Source organism: Leptonychotes weddellii, chromosome 9 (assembly GCF_054177405.1).
Source record: "Leptonychotes weddellii isolate Sample4059 chromosome 9, ASM5417740v2, whole genome shotgun sequence".
Taxonomy (NCBI): domain Eukaryota; kingdom Metazoa; phylum Chordata; class Mammalia; order Carnivora; family Phocidae; genus Leptonychotes; species Leptonychotes weddellii.
Genome location: NC_138377.1, coordinates 75985342 through 76006878, shown reverse-complemented (window position 1 = coordinate 76006878; position 21537 = coordinate 75985342). Strand labels below are relative to the sequence as shown.

The following is a 21537-nucleotide window of genomic DNA, read 5'->3' as shown; positions in this document are numbered from 1 at the left end:
AAATGACCAATCTGACAAATAACTTGATTCAGAGTATATTTTTTGAATCTACACATCAATAAAGAAAGATAACCCAATTATAAAGTGGGCAATTTGAGTGGATTGCCACAAGAGAAAATGCACAAATGGCCAATAAGTACAGGAAAAAGTGTTTATCCTTAGTCCTAGGGAAATACAAATTAAAACCACAGTGCACTATCACTTAACATCCACAAAATGGCAAAAGTTAAAAGACCTATACTACCAAATGTTAGCAAGATCGTGGAACAAATAGAACTCTTATACACTGCTAATAGTAGTATAAAATGTGATAACCACTTTAGAAAACTATTTGTAAGTTTCTTTTTTTTTTTTTAAAGATTTTATTTATTTATTTGAGAGAGAGAATGAGAGACAGAGCACGAGAGGGAAGAGGGTCAGAGGGAGAAGCAGACCCCCCACCGAGCAGGGAGCCCGATGCGGGACTCCATCCCGGGACTCCAGCATCATGACCTGAGCCGAAGGCAGTCGCTTAACCACCTGAGCCACCCAGGCGCCCTATTTGTAAGTTTCTTATAAAATTAAACAAATATCTATCCTATGACCTAGTAGTTCCACTCCTGGACATTTACCCAAGAGAAATGAAAACACATGTGTTCACAAAAAAACTTGTGATGGCTGTTCATAGGAACTTTATTCATAATAGCCCCACACTGGAAACAACCCAAATGTCCACTAGTAGGAGAATGGATAAACAAATTGTGGTATCTTCATGCAATATAAAGATTAAAAAAAACTATAAATGTATACACATAGATAAAAAATAAAAAACATCATTCTGAACAAAAGAAACAAAATACGAAAGAATATTGTTAGTTGGTCTCCTGGGGAACTAATGCCAAGACCTAATTAGATGTGCAAGAGAGGGGCGCCTCAGCTCCTCAGTGTCTCAGTCGGTTGGGCGTCTGCCTTCGGCTCAGGTCATGATCCCAGAGTCCTGGGATTGAGCCCCGTGTTGGGCTCCCTGCTCAACGGGGAGCCTGCTTCTCCCTCTGCCTGCAGCTTCCCCTGCTTGTGCTCTCTCTCTCTCTCTGACAAATAAATAAATAAAATCTTTAAAAAAAAGATGTGCAAGAGATTTATCTGGGGAGTATATTGGTTATCTTTCGATTCACAACAAATCAACCCAAAACTTAGCAGCTTAAAATAGCAAATATTTATTATCTCACATAGTTTTTAAAGATCTGAAACCGAGGAGCAAATTAGTTGAGTGGTTTTGGCTTAGGATTTCTCGTGAGGTTGTGGTCAAGTTGTTGGTTGAGTTTATAGTAACCTGAAGGCGTGACTGAGGCTGGATATCTGCTTCCAGTATGGCTCACTCACGTGGCTATTGGCAGGAAGCCTCAGTTCCTCACCACGTAGGCCTCTCCCTAGGTCTACATGGCAGCTGGCTTGGCAGCTGGCTTCTCTCAGAGCAAGTGAACAAAGAGAGAAGAAGGAGGGAGCCGCAATGATGTTGGAAGTTAGACATCATTACTTCTCTCTTATTCTATTTATTAAAAGCAAGCCACTAAATCTAGTCCACTCTCAAGAGGAGGGAAATAGGCTCTGCCTTTTGAAGGGAGTGTCAATGAATTTATGGATATATTTTAAACCACTACAGGGAGGGACCAGGGAAAGACAGAGAGAGCCTTCAGACCAAGATATAGGTCTGACATCTGTGGAAGGAGAGAAGGAAGGAATAAATCTTTGAATGGAAGAGTCTTGTCCTACAGCATGGTTCCAAGAAAGGTTTGGCCTGATGAAGAACCTTTAAGTCAGGGGGGTGGGCAAAATGGGTGAAGGGGTTAATTGAATAGCGATGGATGGTAACCAGACTTATTGTGGTGATCAATTTGTAGTGTATACAAATATTGAATTATTGGGGTGCCTGTCTGGCTCAGTGGGTAGAGCATGTGACTCTTGATATAGGGGTTGGAAGTTCAAGTCCCAAGTTGGGTGTAGAGATTACTTAAAAATAAAATCTTTAAAAAAACCCAAATATTGAATTATTATGTTGTATACCTGAAACTAATATGTCATACACCAATTTTACCTTCAAAAATGTGAGCAAATCTATTGGTTTAATGTACCCATTAACCTAAGACCTAATGTTAAATTAGGAATATTAAAATTGACCTGAAGAACAGGTCCTAGCAAGAAAAAAAATTCAATAAATTTTTTATCTCAAAAAATTGTCTTCAATCGGGCTCCTGGGTGGCTCAGTTGGTTAAGCGACTGCCTTCGGCTCAGGTCATGATCCTGGAGTCCCAGGATCAAGTCCCACATCGGGCTTCCTGCTCAGCAGGGAATCTGCTTCTCCCTCTGACCCTCCCCCATCTCATGCTCTCTCTATCTCATTCTCTCTCTCAAATAAATAAATAAAATCTTAAAAAAAAATTGTCTTCAAGTCAAAGGCACTTGTTGGAGGCATCTTGCACATCACAGCATTGGTCCTGCTTTTGTAGCCCTGCTGTGCTCTGTCATTGGCTGGGAGCAGCCTGCAGAAAGTGTGGCTTTGGTGCAAATGTGGTTGTAGACCCAGAGTGGCAGCAGGTGGGGTCATTAGTTATTGATGTTCCCTGAAAGCAGATTTCAGTGGTGTGTTTTCATGGTTGCTACAAGTACATACTGCATGGATAAGTTTATGTGAAATTCCAGAATGGGCAAAACTAATCTACAGTGACAGAAAGCAAGTAAGTGGTTGCTTGGGGCTGGGGAGGGTGTGAGAATTAATTGCAAAGGGGCACAAGGGAACTTTTTGGGGTGGTGAAAATGTTCTATATTTGATTGTAGTGGTGGCTACACACACAAACACACACACATGTTTGTTGAACTCATTAAAATGCTACACTTAAAATGGTTACATTTTATTGTACATAAATGATATATAAAGTTTACTAAAAAACACAATGAGATACTACTTTACCACGACAATACCAAATGTTAGGGAGATGTGGAACACCTGAATTTCTCACATTTGTTAGTGGGAGTATAAAATTATACAAGTTTTTAGAAAGTTTGGCAGTTTCTTACAAAGTTAAGCAAATACCTATCCTGTGACCCAGATGTTCCACTCTTAGATATCTACACAAGAGAAATGAACACATATGTTCATGAAAGATCTATTTATGAATATTGACAGCAGCTTTATTTATAACAGTCTTAAAATAACCCAAATATCCATCAATAGGAGAACTGATAAGCAAAATGTGGAAAATATATACAATAGAATACTACTGAGCAGTAAAAAAGAACGAACTACTGATGCATGCAATGACTTGGATGAATCTCAAAACTGTTATGTTGAGTGAAAGAAGCTGAATATAAAAGACTACATACTAGGACGCCTGGGTGGCTCAGTCAGTTAAGCATCTGCCTTCAGCTCAGGTCATGATCCCAGGGTCCTGGGATTGAGTTCCTCATGGGGTTCCCTGCTCAGCAGGGAGCCTGCTTCTCCCTCTGTTCCTTACCCTGCTTGTGCTCGCTCTCTCTCTCAAATAAATAAAATCTTAAAAAAAGACTACATACTAGATGATTCCATTTACATTAAAATTATTAAACAGGAAAAGCTAATCTATGGTGGTAGAAATCAGAATATGGTTGCCATGAAAGTATGGTTGCCACTCTCTGAAGAAAATATTTTATATCTTGATTGATACGTAGGTTTCACAGATGTGTGCGTTTGTCAAAACTCATTACATTATACAAGTAAGAGCTGTTACATTTCATTGTATTTAATCTCAATAAAAAAATCAAATAGTCACTAAAAATAAAAAACAAAATGAAATAAGTTAACCTCACTGTATTAAATTAGTAAAATTATTTCAAATGACTCTAAAATACAACAATTTAACTGTACTTTTTTCAAAAATTTTTATTGTAAAATACACGTAAAATTTACCATTATAGCCAATTTTTTTCCATTATAGCCAATTTTAAGTGTATGGTTCAGTGATACTAAATACATTCATAATATTGTGCAATCATCAGCACCATCCATCTCTATTCCTCTTTTTATCTTGTAAAACAGAAACTCTATACCTGTTAAGTAACAACTCCCTATTCCTCCTCCCCCCAGATCCTGGTAGCCACCATTCCACTTTCTGTCTCTATGCTTTTGACTACTCTAGATAATTATATAAAGTGTATAAGTACCTCATATAAGTGGAATCATACAGTATTTGTCTTTTTGTGATTGGCTTATTTCCCTTAGCATAATGTCTTCAAGATTCATCCATGTTGTAGCTTAAGACTTAACTGTACATTTTTAATGAGATGTACCCTAAGGAAAAAAATAAACTGCAAAGAAATGTTAAAGTTTTTTCATTAGTTGTCTCATTAGTAATAATTTTCATTATTTTTTCTGAAATAAATTATATATATACAGAGAGAGAGACAGAGAGAGAACAGAATAAAGCAAATTATGTTAACGTTATCAGGAACCAAGATGTTGATCATAAGAGAGATACAAATATAAAATCAAGAAACTTGGGTAAAATCCCTGAAATCCTAAAATTTAATTGGAAAAAGCAAAACAATGACCAATCCAATGTTAGCAATAAGCTTCCCAACCATCCAAATTGTGGTCTCTAAATGTCATTTACTACTAAAATGAACCAAGGCTTCTTAAAGAAGCATCTGATTCCAGATCTGGAGCAGGAAATGGACAAGATGAACCTGGAACATCTTATTACAACAGAAAACAAGAAAGCTACTAAAGACCACTGGAATCATGTCAAAAGGACTCTGGAGCTAATCTGAAGGGATTTCTACAGTCCAAAGATGTGATGATATGCATTTCAAAATGAGCAATAACTTCAATGTCTTGAATATACTAAATGTGTTAAAATCCATGACTTCATAGTGAGACTAAAACCAAAAATCTCATTGGTCAGGGGCACGTGGGTGGCTCAGTCAGTTAAGCATCTGCCTATGGCTCAGGTCATGATCCCGGGGTGGAGCCCCACGTTGGGCTCCTTGCTCAGCAGGGAGCCTGCTTCTCCCTCTCCTTCTGCCATTCCTCTGGCTTGTGCTCTCTGGCTCTCTCTATCTCGCTGTGAAATAAATAAAAATATTTTTTAAAAAAGACTCTTAAAAAAAATCTCATTGGTCATCTTTGGAGTATGCTAAGGACTCTCATCATTTGGAGAACTACTCTCTATTACATAGAGAACCTCAAGTCATTAATTTGAAAACTAGCAAATCAAAAGAAAGAATCAAGCATTTATTCTGCCTTTCCTTAGGTAATCAAATATTTGATGAAGGAAAGGTTCTTATTTATAAAAGAATTCCAGCTAATAAATGAAGGCAGTATGTTATAATTAGAGTATCACTATTTTGCAGCTCTTAGTGAAATAATGCACCTAGGTAATGATTACCAATGACTGCTAAACTATCAAGTAAAAAGATAGTAACATTTGAGCCTATTTATCAATTGTAACAAAGCAAAAATACATTCGACCAGGTGTTATATGTCTCCTGATAAGATGCAACAGGAAGAAACTAATGATGCACTATATGTTGGCTAATCGAATTTAAATTAAAAAAAGATGCAATAGGAAGTAAGTGATAGCACTCACGAAGTATTCTTGCCAAAAAAGAAAAAATGGAGCATAAATCGTAACAACTCTATATCTAACTGTCCATTTATAGGAAATAAGAGATAAAGAAATACGACAGATGACACCATGGGGATGCAATAAAAAAAATCCACAGTGCTGGAAATTTTACAGAACAAATGATGAAACAAATGTTTCATCAACAAATATATAAATTTCAGGAAATGGGGCACCTGGGTGGCTCAGTCGTTAAGCGTCTGCCTTTGGCTCAGGTCATGATCCCAGGGTCCTGGGATCAAGCCCCACATCAGGCTCCCATCTCTGCGGGAAGCCTGCTTCTCCCTCTCCCACTCCCCCTGCTTGTGTTCCCTCTCTCACTGTGTCTCTCTCCGTCAAATAAAATCTTAAAAAAAAAAATATGTATATATATATAAATTTCAGGAAATAAAAATGAGGGAGGAGTTACAGATTAAAAGATAGCTAAGAAAAGAATCATCCAAATGCAATGTATAAATCTTGTTTTGGAATTGCAAAAAAAAAAAAAGAGAGAGAGAGACAATTGGAGAAATTTGAACACTACATGTTTGGTAACATTAAGAAATTACTGTTAATTTTCTTTGTATGTGTTAATGATATTTTTAACAGGTTCTCTATATTTTACACACAAATACAAGTATTTATGGATGAAATTATATGATATCTGGAATTTGCTTAAAAATAATCAGTTGGGAAAGAGGTGGGAAATTGGATGAAATAAGACTGGATATTTGTTGATAATTGCTGAAGTTGGTTGATAAGTACATGGGTTATTTATTTTCTTTTTCTATTAAAAAAAAAGAATATCTCCAAGCTTTTTGTTATAACAACAGGAAGGATGAAGTTTCATCCCCATCACTGAGATGGGGAAGGTTGCAAGTGGAGTAGGTTTAATAGAAAAAAATGAGTTAAATTTTAAGCATATTGAGTTTGAGATGTCATTTGAACATCCAAATGGAGATACTGAACAGGCAGTTAGATATATAAATTTGGGATTTGGGAGAGAGGTCTGGGCTGAAGATACAAAGTTGGGAGTCATTAACCTACAGATGACATTTATAGCAATGAGGCTGGATGAGATCAAAAAAGGAGCAAGGGTAAACATAGTAAGTGCTCAATAAATATTCATTATAAATATGATTATTACTTTTGATTTCTTTCCTCTCTGAACTCCTACAGCACTTTTATTGTATCTTGTATTATAGTTATTTGTATACATGTCTTATGCTCTCTATAAATTATAAGTTCCCTGAATGTGGGACCGATATCATTTTTTTTTTTAAAGATTTACTGATTTGGGGTGCCTGGGTTGCTCAGTCGGTTAGGCGTCTGCCTACAGCTCGGGTCATGATCCCGGGTCCTGGGATTGAGCCCCATGTCAGGCTCTCTGCTTGAGGGGGAGCCTGCTTCTCCCTCTCCCTCTGCCTGCCACTCCCCCTGCTTGTGCTCTCTCTCTCTCTGTGTCAAATAAATGAATGGACTCTTTAAAAAAAAAAGATTTACTTATTTAGTTTAGAGAGGGTGTGGGGTATGGGGAGGGGCAGAGGGAGAGGGAGAGAAAGAACCTCAAGCAGACTCCCCGCTGAGCGTGGAGCCTAAGGCAGAGCTCAATCTCACGACGCTGAGATCAGGACCTGAGCCGAAATCAAGAGTCAGACTCTTTACTGCCTGAGCCGCCCAGGCGCCCCGTGGGAATTATATCTTTATCATCTTTATACATTGCTCTCCTTCCACTACCACCATGGAGCCAGAATGGTGTCTTGCACATAACTGATTTGAAATTAATAAATGAACTAGAGTTTGTAAAGAAATTTCTGGTCAGGGCTATATGGATTTTCTGGCTTCAGGTTCATGAGACTCCCTATATTGATGGGCTTATGTGAACAGGGCCAAAATGTGTTACTGTAGCTCTTGCTAACTAGTTAGCACATTGGTTCTGCATAGCCTAGATCAGCCTTTGGGATCCAACCCTATCTAAGACAGTACAGAGGAGAAACAAAACCATGATTATATGGTCAATTAATCTTTGACAAAGGAAGCAAGAATATGCAATGGGAAAAAGTCTCTTCAATAAATGGTGCTGGGAAAACTGGACAGCTACATGCAAAAGATTGAAATTGGACCACTTTCTGACACCATACACAAAAATAAACTCAAAATGGATTAAGGACCTAAATGTGAGACCTGAAACCATAAAAATCCTAGAAGAGAGCTTGGGCAGTAATCTCTCTGACATGGGCCAGAGCAACATCTTTCTAGATACGTCTTCTGAAGCATGGGAAACAAAAGCAAAAATAAACTATTGGGACTATACCCAAATAAAAAGGTTTTGCACAACAAAGGAAACCATCAGCAAAACAAAAAGGCAACCTACCGAATGGTAGAAGATACTTGCAAATGACATACCCAACTAAAGGTTAATATCCAGAATATATAAAGTACTTATACGGGACACGTGGGTGGCTCAGTTGTTTAAGCGTCTGCCTTCAGCTCAGGTCATGATCCCAGGGTCCTGGGATGGAGTCCCACATCAGGCTCCTTGCTCACGGGAGCCTGCTTCTCCCTCTGTCTGCTGCTCCCCTTGCTTGTGTGCGCTCTCTCTCTTTCTCTCTGACAAATAAATAAAATCTTAAAAAAAAAAAGAACTTATAAACTCAACACCAAAAAAAACCAAATAATCCAATTTAAAAAATGGGGAGAAGTCATGAACAGACATTTCTCCAAAAAAGACATATAGAATGGCCAACAGACACATGAAAAGATGCTCAACATCACTCATCAACAGGAAAATGCAAATCAAAACCACAATGAGATATCACCTCACACCTGTCAGAATGACTAAAATAAAAAACACAAGAAACAGGGGCGCCTGGGTGGCTCAGATGGTTAAGTGTCTGCCTTCGGCTCAGGTCATGATCCCAGGGTCCTGGGATCGAGTCCCACATCAGGCTCCCTGCTAGGTGGGGAGCCTGCTTCTCCCTCTGCCTCTCTCTCTCTCGCTCTCTCTCTCTCTCTGACTCTCATGAATAAATAAATAAAACATAAAAAAAAAAACCACACAAGAAACAAGTGTTGGTGAGGATGTGGAGAAAAAGGAACCCTCATGCCCGGTTGGTGGGAATACAAACTGGTACAGCCACTGTGGAAAACAGTATGGAGGTTTCTCAAAAAACTAAAAATAGAACTATCATATGATCCAGTAATTCCACTGCTGGGTATTTACCTAAAGAATATGAAACACTAATTTGAAAAGATATATGCACCCCTATGTTTAATGCAGCATTATTTACAATAGCCAAATCATAGAAGCAGCCCGTGTCCATCGATAGATGAATAGATAAAGAAGTATATATATACAATGGACTATTATCCGGCCATAAAAAAGAATGAAATCTTGCCGTTTGCAACAATATAGATGGAGCTAGAGAGTATAATGCTAAGCTAAATAAGTCAGTTGGAGAAAGACAAATACCATATGATTTCACTCATATGTGGAATTAAGAAATAAAAGAATAGGAAAAAAGAGACAAACCACAAAAACAGACTCATAACTCATAACTGTAGAGAACAAACAGTTATCAGAGAGGAGGTGGGAGGGGAGATGAGGAAATAGGTGAAGGCGATTAAGAGTACACATCTTGAGGGGCACCTGGGTGACTCAGTCGTTAAGCTCAGGTCATGATCCCGGGGTCCTGGGATCGAGCCCTGCGTTGGGCTCCCTACTCGGCAGGAAGCCTGCTTCTCCCTCTCCCACTCCCCCCGCTTGTGTTCCCTCTCTCGCTGTGTCTCTCTCTCTCTGTCAAATAAATAAATAAAATCTTTAAAAAAAAAAAGTACACATCTTGATGAGCACTGAGTAACGTACAGAATTGTTGAATCACTATATCGTACACCTGAAACGAATTTAACACTGGATGTTAACTATACCGGAATTAAAGAATAATTAAAGGGGTGCTTGGGTGGCTCCGTCGGTTAAGCATCCGACTCTTGGTTTCAGCTCAGGTCATGATCTCAGGGATGTGAGATGGAGCCCTGTGCTGGGCTCTACCCTCAGTGCGGTCTGCATGAGATTCTTTCCTCCTCTCTCTCCCGCCCCCTCTGACCCTCCTCCCCCACCCCTCAAATAAATAAAATATTTAAAAATAATAATAATTTTTAAAAAGTGCAGAGGGGAGATGGGTGAAGTAACCTAGAATGGAATGAAGGGCAATATGGCATAGTGATATGGGGAGTAGGATACAAAATCGGCACCATGTATATGATTTTATATATACACACCCTTACCTCAGAGGATGAGTAAACATTTCATGGTTCAGCCACTCATGGGTGAATAGGAATCAGCGTGGTGTCCTTGGCTACTGAAGTGTTTTATTTTCTTCTTATATTTCTCAGCTCCAGAACATTCTCCCCACTGGGACTTAAGAGTTCAGGAATAGCTATTTTTTTTCATTTTTGTTTTAATCTGCAAGATGACTTTTCTCATCTTCTACCATCCTGGCTCTCGTTCCTGGAAGTTTCCAAAGGCTCTAAGAATATTCCTTTTCTTGCTCTCATCCTATTCCTATGTTGGATGCAGGTAAACTTTTCTTGTAGTTTTGGTTAGTACCACCCCTGCTCAGCTCCAATCTTGGATAATTTGGTACTGTTGCAGGATTGCAGGTTCTTGTCTCACGGAGTCGAAGACTGAATCTCGCAGACAGAAAAGGGTGAAGTGAAGTGAAGTTTATTAAGTGAAGGTGAGAGCAGAAAGGAAAGAAAAAACTCTCTAGAGTGTGAGGGGTCCCGAGTGGGTTGCCACTGAGGGTTTTTAGGACCGGTCTTTTATTGAAAACCTGACCAGGAAGCTTGTGGCCTTGAGATTCTTGTGCTGTCTTAGCTTGAGCAGGGACTATTGATCCCCTTACTGACTTACTCCTTTGAGGTCTGGTCATTTTCTGTGATTACATTGTAGCCGCCGAAGAAAAATACGCCCTAACATCCAGGGCCAGGTGGTCTGGTCTATTCCCTTCTCTGTCTTAGCACTTCTGCCTGCCAGGAATAGTTTCCGAGCCTAGTCAGGGGTTATCTCTCTCTCTCCCCATCTCTCCCTGCCTATACCTTAACCCTTTCCTAACTTCAGTACCACTCAGTTTTCTTTCTTTCTTTCTTCCTTCCTTCCTTCCTTCCTTCCTTCCTTCCTTCCTTCCTTCCTTCCTTCCTTTCTTTTTCTCTTTCACATCAAGATCAGGAAAATAACATTGATTCAATACTATTATATGATCTACAGACCTTATTCAGCTATCATCCATGCTTCCATTAGAGTTCTTTATGGCAGGGACGCCTGGGTGGCTCAGTTGGTTAACAGTTCTTTATGGCAGAAGGAAAACCAAGTTCTTGTCCAGGGTTCGGTTCTGGATTACAAATTGCATTTGATGGTTTTGAGTCTTATCTCATTAATCTGCTCAAATCTGAATCAGTTCCTCAATCTTTTTTTGTCATTCTTGATCTTGGCACATCTCTCTCTCTCTGTTTCCTATGTCTCTCTTTGAAGACTATGGGCTGGTTATTTGTATAGCATCTATCAATTTAGGCTTATCTGATATCTCCTCAGGGTCAGATTCAGGTATTGAATTTTTGGCAGGAATACAATTAAAGTGACATTATGTCCTTCTCAGTGCATCATATCAAGTGACCCATAATGGTATTTTACCCCATTACTGGTGATGTTAACTGGAATCACTTGGTTAGGTTGGTGAATGCCAAATTTTTTTCACTGCAAACATACTACTTTCTGTTTGTAATAATTCAGTACATTTTAGGGAGATACTTTGAGACTATGTAAATACCCTCTTTTCCACCACATTGCTAGTTTTATTTTTAAGATTTTATTTATTTATTTGAGAGAGAGAGAGCATGAGAGGGGAGAGGTCAGAGGGAGAAGCAGACTCACCGCTGAGCAGGAAACCCAGGACCCTGGGGTCATGACCTGAGCTGAAGGCAGTTGCTTAACCAACTGAGCCACCCAGGGACCCCACATTGCTAGTTTTAGCATGAATGACATTTATTTATTTTAAGTCATCTTTATTGTGAAATATAACACACATAAAAATGAATAAAATATAAACATACAAAGGTATGAATTATAAACTGTATACCTGTTATTGCCCCTGGTAATAAAAATAGGACATTTCCAAGCACCTCACTTGCCTCTTAAAGAGTTAAAACCCCGTTACCCTTTCTAAAATTAACCCCTAGTCCTGACTTTTATTGCAATCATATAGTTTCTTTGTTATTATTATTTTTTATGATCTAGGTGTACATCTTTAAATACTGAAATTTAGTGTTGTTTCATTAAAAAACTTTTTTTTTTTTTTTAAAGAGGGAGAGAGAGAGAGAGCACATGTACGTGTGTGGGGTTGGTGGGGGCAGGGCAGAGGGAGAGGGAGAGAGAGAATCCCAAGCAAGCTCCATGCCCATGGCAGAGCTGACTTGGGGCTCCATTCCACAACCCCAACATCACGACCTGAGCCAAAATCAAGAGTTGGATGCTTAACTGACTGAGCCACCCAGGTGCCCTCATTAAAGAGCTTTTAAAATAGGGAACTTTTAAAATAGTCAGTTAAGTCGCCTCAGGTCATGATCCCAGGGTCCTGGGATGGAGCCCTGCATCATCACATCAGCTTCTCCCTCTGCCTGCCATTCCCCCTGCTTGTGCTCTCTCTCTCTCTCACACACAAATAAATAAAATCTTTAAAAAAACTTCTAAATTGTAGTACAATACATATAACATAAACATTACCATTTTAAACATTTTTTTAAAAAAGATTTTACTAAAAGATTTTATTTTTTTTAGATTTATTTATTTATTTATTTGACAGAGACAGAGAGAGCAGGAACACAAGCAGCGGGAGTGTGAGAGGGAGAAGCAGGCTTCCCGCGGAGCAGGGAGCCCAACGTGGGGCTCGATCCCAGGACCCTGGGATCATGACCTGAGCCGAAGGCAGATGCTGAACGACTGAGCCACCCAGGCGCCCCAAAAGATTTTATCTTTTTTTAAGTAATCTCTACACCCAATGTGGGGCTGGAACTCACAACCCCAAGATCAAGAATCGCATGCTCCCCCAACTGAGCCAGCCAGGCACCCCCATTTGAAATTTTTAAGCATACAGTGCAGTAGCATTAAGTACATTCACCTTGCACAACCATCACCACCATACATCTCCAGAACTCTTTCATCTTCCCAAACTGCCACTCTGTACCCATTAAACAATAACTCCCCTCTTCCTCCCTCCCCACAACTTCCAGAAACCACTATTCTACTTTCAATTTCTACGAGTTTGCCTACTCTAGGTACATCATGTGAGTGGAATCATACAATATTTGTCTTTTTATGTCTGGCTTATTTCACTTAGCAGAATGTTTTCAAGTTCCATCCATGTTGGGGCAGGTTGATACCACTCTAAATTCTCATCCTGTAGTACCGGATTCCGGGGAGTTATGGATTGGAAAGAAAGCTGAGAGGGAGGAGAGCCAGGAACTCTGGAATCACAGAATGAGAATTTGAAAGAGGAGGGAATCAGCAACACCATCCTACACTGTAAAGGTCAAAACTAATGAGGTGATTTGACAAGAAATTGTCAGAATGGGTTATTGACAAACCTTTTTAGAGTAACTGCTTTGTGCTTGGAATTGTGCTAGGTACTAGGTTTATGGAGGCTGAAGTCAGATTGCAAAGGATTACAGAATTACTGGTATGGAGAGAGAGGAGTTTGGAGGGAAGGAAAACAGAAAGCCTGGGAGCTTGATGGAGAAGTAAAATGGAAAGGAGATGCTACCGGGACATGGATATTTGAATACTTTTGGAAAAAGAGGAATAAACCAGGGGAAGGATGGCAAATCTCCATCAGTATTCAGATAGGCAAGGACTCCACTCCTCCCCCCTCACCTCTAACCCCCATACCACAACTTTCTGTTTCTGTTTCCAAGTAAGTGGCTCCTAGTGGAGTTAAACTCTTCAAATTAAATTTGACAAGGTAGAAGGCAGAAAATACTAATAGTTATATTAATATTAGTATATATATAATATACATTAGTATATATATTATATAGAATACTAATACTTATGTTAGTATGGTATATATAATATTATTCAGCCTTAAAAGGGTAGGAAATTCTGACACATGCTTTCAAAATTACAATATGAATGAATCTTGAGGACATTATGCTAAATGAAATAAGCCAGACACAAAAGGACAACTATTGTATGATTCCATTTATATGAGGTACTTAGAGTTGTCAAATTCATAGAGCCGGAAAGTAGCATGATGGTTGCCAGGGGCTGGTGGGAAGGCGGATGGGGGAGTAGGTATTTAATGGGTACAGAGTTTTAGTTTGGGAAGATGAAAAAATTCTGGGGATGGATGGTGGTGATGGTTGCATAACAATGTGAATGTACTGGGATGCCTGGGTGGCTCAGTCCATTAAGCGTCAGGTCCTGGGATTGAGTCCCACATCGGGCTCCCTGCTTCTCCTTCTGCTCCCCCTGCTTGTGCTTGCTTGCTTTTTCTCTCTCTCTCTGACAAATGAATAAATAAAATCTTTAATAAACAAACAATGTGAATGTACTTAATTCCACTGAACCGTACTCTTAAAAATGGCTAAAACAGTAAATGTCATGTTAAATATATCTTACCACAATAAAAAATAACTGAGTAGGAGTATTATGGCAAAATGTTAACAATGTGTGTGAATCTAGGTGAAAAGGTTTATGAGAGATCATTTTACTATTTTTTATTATAATTTTTGCAAGTTTTCTGTTGCTCTGAAATTTTTTTCAAAATAAAAAGTTTACTTAAAATGAACAGGAAGCAGTCATATAGAGATAAGATACAGACCAGTGGGCTTGCTTCCACTGCTGGGGTTGCAGGTACCAAGTCTGTCAGTCTCGTGTTAGGAAGTTAATATAGTATCATAGGCAAGTATTGAGTACCTTAAGCAATTTGCTTTCACATTTTAATTATATCATACCTCTTTGTTGACTTAACTGCTTCATAAGGATGTGGATTTGACAACTTTTCAACTTCTCCTCTGTTTTCTTCATATTATTTTAATTATTATGAATTCCTAGAACACTAGGGACTGTGTTCAAATTCTGACTCTTGCTAGCTCTAAGACATTATGCAAATTATTTCATCTCTCTACGTTTTAGTGTCCTCATCTGTAAACCTCAGAGAGTATGAAGCTTTTAGGTGGGAGAATGAATGGAAAACAGAGCACAATACCTGCCACATATTAAAAATGTAATACATGTTATTAGTTAATTATATCATTGGTATATGCCTGGACATGACTGTATAGGTCCAAGTGCAACAGAAGGCATCCTAGGGGTCAGAATCAACTATATGTTAAATATAAGTCAAAATGTAATACTTTAGGGGCGCCTGGGTGGCTCAGTCTTTAAGCGTCTGCCTTCAGCTCAGGTCATGATCTCAGGATCCTGGGATCGAGCCCTGCATCAGGCTCCCTGCTCTGCGGGAAGCCTGCTTCTCCCTCTCCCACTCCCCTACTTGTGTTCCCTCTCTCGCTATCTCTCTGTCAAATAAATAAATAAAATCTTTAAAAAAATGTAATACTTGAATATTGCAGCTTAAAAGGGATATATAATAGTTTTTTATTAAATTCAGTACTTGTCATATCCTCAGTAAAGTTCTCTGCCACTGAACACCCAAACTGAGTTTCCAAAAGCAAATTTAAAGGTTGGTGAATAGTGTCTGTGAGGTAGGATTAAACCATCTGAGGTTCTTTTGCTTAGAGATGTAATAAGATCTCAGAAAAAGACTAAGTATATAGCACTTATATTTATTGTTTGATTGGTTGAAATAAATTAGAGGATAACTGAACCAGATGAGATGATTCCAGGCTTATGAAAATTTATCCAGGTTTTAAAATTACCAATTAAAGACAATGTGAGAGGAAATGGCTTTAAGCTCTAGAATAAAGGATTTAGGTGAGATGCTTAGAAGAAAAATCTCTGAAAATGAGGTTTATTAAACTTTAAAGTGAGTTAGCATAAAGTCTGATGGGATTTTCTTGTCTTTAGAGGTAAATTAGATTTCTCTCTGTCTGAGGTGGCGTAGGTAAAGATGCACCTGCAGGTGGGTAGCCCAGCTGATGGGCTTTTGCACCTTAGAGTCAATGAAGGTCTTTGGCTCACCTAACCACAATCAGTCACAGTCTCAGCAGGTACCCATCCTGCTTGCATTTTCTAATCTTTCTGGGTAATTTAATGATTAATTTAATTGTTACACTGGCTACCAAGGAATTCACAGATTTTTGGGGTTTTTTTGACAGAGAGAGCACACGCATGCTTGCACGGGGGTGCAGGGAGTGGAGGGGCAGAGACAGAATCTTTTTTTTTTTTAAATATTTTATTTATTTATTTGACAGAGAAAGACACAGCGAGAGAGGGAACACAAACGGGGAGTGGGAGAGGGAGAAGCAGACTCCCTGCGGAGCAGGGAGCCCGATGCGGGACTCGATTCCGGGACTCCAGGATCATGACCTGAGCCGAAGGCAGTCGCTTAACCAACTGAGCCACCCAGGCGCCCCAGAGAGAGAATCTTAAGCAGGCTTAAGTAGTGGTGGCTTAAGTAGGCTCCAGGCCCAGTGTGGAGCCCCGAGGTGGGGCTAGATCTCACAACTCTGAGATCATGACCTGAGCCAAAATCAAAAGTTGGAGGGAACCCACTGAGCCACCCAGGCGCCCCTCACAGTTTTTCTTCACAGTTTTATTTGGTAATGGGAATGGCTCAGGCTTGCTTATTTATTTATTTATTTATTTATTTATTTATTTATTTATAGTCATGTTTATTGCGGTTCAGTTTACCCTTTTTTAGTGCACAGTTTTGTGAGTTTTGACAAACACATACGGTTGCTTTTCAAATCATCAAGAGGGCCTATTTATTTATGTCTTGCTTGGGGAGGGGAAATGCAATAGCAGGGCAGAAAAGAGCAAAAATATAGTGACTTTTGGGGTATTTTTATGGGAATCGAGGTCAAGATTTGCCCACAATAGGAACTGGTTGGTTGAGCCCTCACAAATGAGCAGATGAATTCACTTAGTCTACCTAGTGTTGTTAATATCAACCTGCCCTGGTCCTTTTAGAATTAAATTTATTTGGTCACTGGTCTTCTGCAGCATTAGGAGTGGAGGAAAGGAGGAGTCAATTATAAATGATTTCAAGATTAAGAAGTGGGATGTGTCTCTGTGTGTTCTATTGCATTTTTGTTCCACTAGTAAAACATTCCGGGGACCCTAATTATATCCTAGTTACAGCAACAATAGATTCTAGATTTTTCAGGACAGTTTCATTTCAAACATTCTGTCCTTTTGTTTCTGTAAGTTAAGTATACTCACATGACATGCTTTGCTTGTTGGCTTAAAAAATGTGATCACTGTAATTTATAACAGCAGGGAGAAGACTGGTTTATAGGAAGCTCTACTTCCTCTTAGCCTATATGAAGTGCTAAATTGGGCATAGACAGGGTTGGAGGATCATGGTTGGGCTGTACCTAAGTCATTCTGAGCCTGGGGTACAGAGAAAGAACTACCTCCTATTGAATGCCTACTGTGTATATGCTTGGCAGTGTGTTAGGCGCTTTCCCTTTTGACAGCCTCTCTGGCTAGAATTCCGTTCCAGATCCAACCACCACTTAAATAAAACAAAACACATACTCCTCATGGTGTCTAGGTAATTAATACAAGTCACAGCTGCCACACCCTCTGTAAGACCCCGGCACCATAATTAGGTTCATAGACTCTCAAGGTTTGGAGGGATCTTTGAGGTCATCTACTTAAAGGGGTGGCAGCTGTTCTCTTCACCATGGAGTCTGAGAATCACTGTGCTCAATTCTCTCAAGGGGAAGTGCAAAAAAATGTCTGGGGCTATCGTCTCCTTGGGTGTCAAGTTCGTGTAAAGATAGGACAATGATGGGCAAATGTGAAGCTCGACCTATGTTCCATACTGGAAAGGGCAATGGGGAAAGAAAAAAAAAAAGCTTTACTCGCCCTTCCGACAATGTAAAGGAAACCAACCAACCAACCCCAAACTGGCGGAGACTTAATGTGAGGCCCTTGAATTCATTTAGAGGCCCACATAAAGGGATCCTGATGGACACAGGTAAAACCCAAAGCATCCTGCCTTTCTTCACTTTGAACAGCTCTGAAGTACTAGGCATCCTGGATCCTCTTTGCCTTTTTATTAGAAAGCGGGGGAACCCTCTCCTTTTCTATGGAAGAGGGTGAGAGATGGGGTCTCCAGGTGCAGGAACGATAGAAAACAGGTCTTTTCTCCTGTGTGTGAGTAGTACAAACAATTGTCCTAGAGGCAGGGGAATATATTTCACGCCCTCTCAAGGTCCCTTCGGTTCAAGGATACTGTCATTCTCTGGCTGTACTAGGGGGAGGGCCTGCCACGTCCATGCTGCCATGGAAACACGCCGCGGTGTTCCTTTTTCTTACGTGGGGCGGGGCACTCTGCCTCAGCCACCAATCATCCACAGGGTTTCTTGAGTGGCGGGCAGCCGCAGCGAATGGGCGAGCCGATACTGCGTGACGCGACGGGAAAAGGGGGAGTTCGCGGCCGGCGGCGGCGGTGACTACAGCGGCGACCTGGGGATAGAGCTGGAGGGAGCTGGGGAGTGTGCAGGGACCTCTAGCTCCAGGGCGAGTGATCTCCCGCCGGGATGCCTGGTACTGTTTGTAGAAAAGTGGGGGTGCAGTGAGCGCTGAAGGCTTGGGTTTCGGGTCTGAAGGGATGGCTGACCGGAGGGGGCGGGGTGGCAAGCATGGCGGCGGTGACGGGGAAAGGGTTGGAGGGCCCTGAGGAGGGGGTGGGGAAGCAGTAGCTGGGAAGGCTGGGTGGTCTTGAGGAAACGTAAAGGGTTGTGGGTGTTCTGGCGAACAGAGATTACAAAGCAGCCTTTTGGGGGGCCATAGAGGCGCCAGAAGGACGTAGGGAGAGTTGTGGGGGATGGAAAAAGAGGCGGGGAGAGAAGAGGTGAGGAAGGAGAGGAAAGGGTGTCTACGGGGAAGGTGGTGGAAAAGAAGAGGGAGAGAAGGATTGGGAGGCTGATAGTAAATAACGAGGGAATCAGGCCTTGGGAGGTATGATAGGAAAGTGCTTGCAGCGATTATAAATATAATCTAATTGGAGCCCTAGACTGGTCCCCTCTCCTAGCTCTTGCACTTCCGCCCCATTATTTAAGCTCAAAGTGCGTGAGGAAGGCTAGTAGGTTACACCGAACTGATCTTTTGTTATTTCATTCCAGGGGAGCAGATGGACCCTACTGGAAGTCAGTTGGATTCAGATTTCTCTCAGCAAGACACTCCTTGCCTGATAATTGAAGATTCTCAGCCTGAAAGCCAGGTTCTAGAAGATGATTCTGGTTCTCACTTCAGTATGCTATCCCGACACCTTCCTAATCTGCAGACACACAAAGAGAACCCTGTGTTGGTGAGTGATACCTTGTTTGGAAATGACTGAGGAAAAATTCTTTTTCATCTAATCAGGATTAATCTGCAAACATAAGTACTTAGGCGATCACTATCTTTTGGATTAAAATTGGTTGGAAAAATGAAATCAACACATTCACAAAAAGTATGCCTCATTTTGGGTTATTTCATATATAGTGGGGATATTAAGTATGTATATTTTCTAGGATGTTGTGTCCAATCCTGAACAAACAGCTGGAGAAGAACAAGGAGATAGTAATAGTGGGTTCAATGAGCATCTGAAAGAAAACAAAGCTGCAGGTGAGGTGTTTAAAGCTATTGGTCCCTTTTGCAAGAGTGCTCTTGTTGGAGCTGGGTGGATCTAAACATGTGGTTTGGTAAATGTACATAAGGAGGTTTAGCACAGTATCTGGTGCATAGTAGGCACTCAAAAAGTTGATTTTTTAATGTAGCTGATTAGATTGGTATTGTCTACCTTTCTGAACTTGTATTGAAGTTTGGTGGTAAATGCCTTTTATACTAATATCCAGTTATTTTTTTCAGAACCTATGGATTCTTCTCATTTGGACTCATGTAGTTCCATCAGTCAGGTCATTGAACAGTTACCTCAGCCAAACAGGACAAGCAGGTATACTAGTGTTGGCAGGAATTTATTTACATTTATTAATGGATCAATTCTTTTATTGTCCCTATTACCTTATCCCAAGGATAAAAGGATTAATCTTATTTTTGTGAATTAGAAAGTGGGATTTGAAAATTGTATTAACTAGTACATTAGTACTGATAGCTAGAATCTCTTTTTTGAAGGTAATAACATTTTTTACACCTGTATTCAAATTGTGATCTATCTTGTGCAGGTAAAACAAAATAAGCATTCTTCATTCTTAGCATAGATATGACTTAATCAGTAGGAAATAAATCATCAAAAAATATTTAGATATGTATTGTCAAAACTGTCTGGCATGCTTTCTACCTACCAACTAAATTACCTTACCAGTTTTAGACCCAGAATGTTTAATTCATACCCTGAAACAGTGTTGAATTTTTACTTTGTCTTATGTGTAGTTTTATACAGTTCATTTATTGAGTTTATCCTCTGTGAGGCACTAGATTGGATGTTTGATATATAGTCCCATTTAATTTCATCCTTAAAGCAGCTATACTGTGAAGACATTATATTATTTCCATTACATAGAGGGGGAAAACTGATGGGTGAAAAAGTTAAATAACTTGCTGTAGCATACATTGCTTGTAAGTGACAGCTGAGCTTTGAACTCTCCTGACTCAAGTGCCTTCTCTTTCTTTTTTACTATTCACTGCTTCTTAGTCTTCTGCCTAAAATTTAAGATCAAAAGCGAACTTAGACAACTTCGCAGGCCTTGTGGTGGCATAGTAGAAAAGGCAGCAGTCAGAGAGGAGAGTGTTAGGTTGAGGTGGTGAAAGAGTATGGGTTTTTTTGTTTGTTTGTTTGTTTTTAAAGATTTTATTTATTTGAGAGAGAGAGAATGAGAGAGAAAGCACGCATGAGAGGGGATAGGGTCAGAGGGTGAAGCAGACTCCCTGCCAAGCAGGGAGCCCGATGCGGGACTCGATCCAGGGACTCCAGGATCATGACCTGAGCCGAAGGCAGTCGCTTAACCAACTGAGCCACTCAGGCGCCCCAAGAGTATGGTTTTATCTAAAAAAAAAAAAAGTCCTTTTTTTTTGCATTCTATTTAATACTCTGTTTGCACATAAATTTTTTCTCCCAAATCATCAGTTGGATACTTTACAAAAACTACAAATTGGTGGGCTTATTTTGGCCTGCAGGTGGGTTCTGTTTGGCCCACACTTGGTTGTAAAATATATTTAAGTTAATTGATAGAATTTTAAAATGGGGAAATTTTACATGAACTTGGATTTTCAGCTTCTGGCATTACTAGTCCAGAGGTAATACAGCTGTTGTATTATTGCTAATAATTGGCTGGAGCTGTTAATAGCAGCTAACCTCTGCTTAGATGGGCATGACTGCTATGGTCTGTCATAGACCCTATAATTCACTGTTGACTATTGTACATGGACACTAATATGGAGCCAAGTATTCATCATTTATTGTAGTGCTTTTGCTTTTCTTCTTAGCCACTTCACTCACACTCATTTATGTTAGCTTGTTTTGCCTTTTTTTTTTTTTTAAAGATTTTATTTATTTATTTGACAGAGAGAGACACAGCAAGAGAGGAACACAAGCAGGGGGAGTGGGAGAGGGAGAAGCAGGCTTCCCATGGAGCAGGGAGCCCGATGCAGGGCTCTTATCCTAGGACCCTGGGATCATGACCTGAGCCGAAGGCAGATGCCTAATGACTGAGCCAGTCAGGCGCCCCTTTGTTTTGCTTTCTATAGGCATTTAAGTTTATGGTACTTCTTTAGGAACATGTGCTTTGCTTATGTGTT

General features: G+C 40.1%; 1 protein-coding gene across 5 annotated transcripts in view; it reads left to right on the top strand.

Annotated features, from left to right (window-relative positions):
* TP53BP1 (tumor protein p53 binding protein 1) overlaps positions 1-21537 on the top strand; it is a 100188-nt gene that overhangs the window by 7464 nt on the left and 71187 nt on the right. For 4 of the 5 annotated variants that reach the window (XR_004075146.2, XM_031026367.2, XM_031026366.2 and 1 more), the window contains exons 1-4: positions 18203-18345; positions 18924-19108; positions 19314-19407; positions 19651-19735. Coding sequence is in view for 4 of the 5 variants with exons in the window: in XM_031026367.2 (XP_030882227.2) it covers positions 18339-18345; positions 18924-19108; positions 19314-19407; positions 19651-19735 (371 nt within the window). In the remaining variant the exon portion in view is untranslated. Of the gene's footprint in view, positions 1-18202; positions 18346-18923; positions 19109-19313; positions 19408-19650; positions 19736-21537 lie in introns of those variants that run through there. The other variant, XM_081829487.1, reaches the window with a different exon arrangement.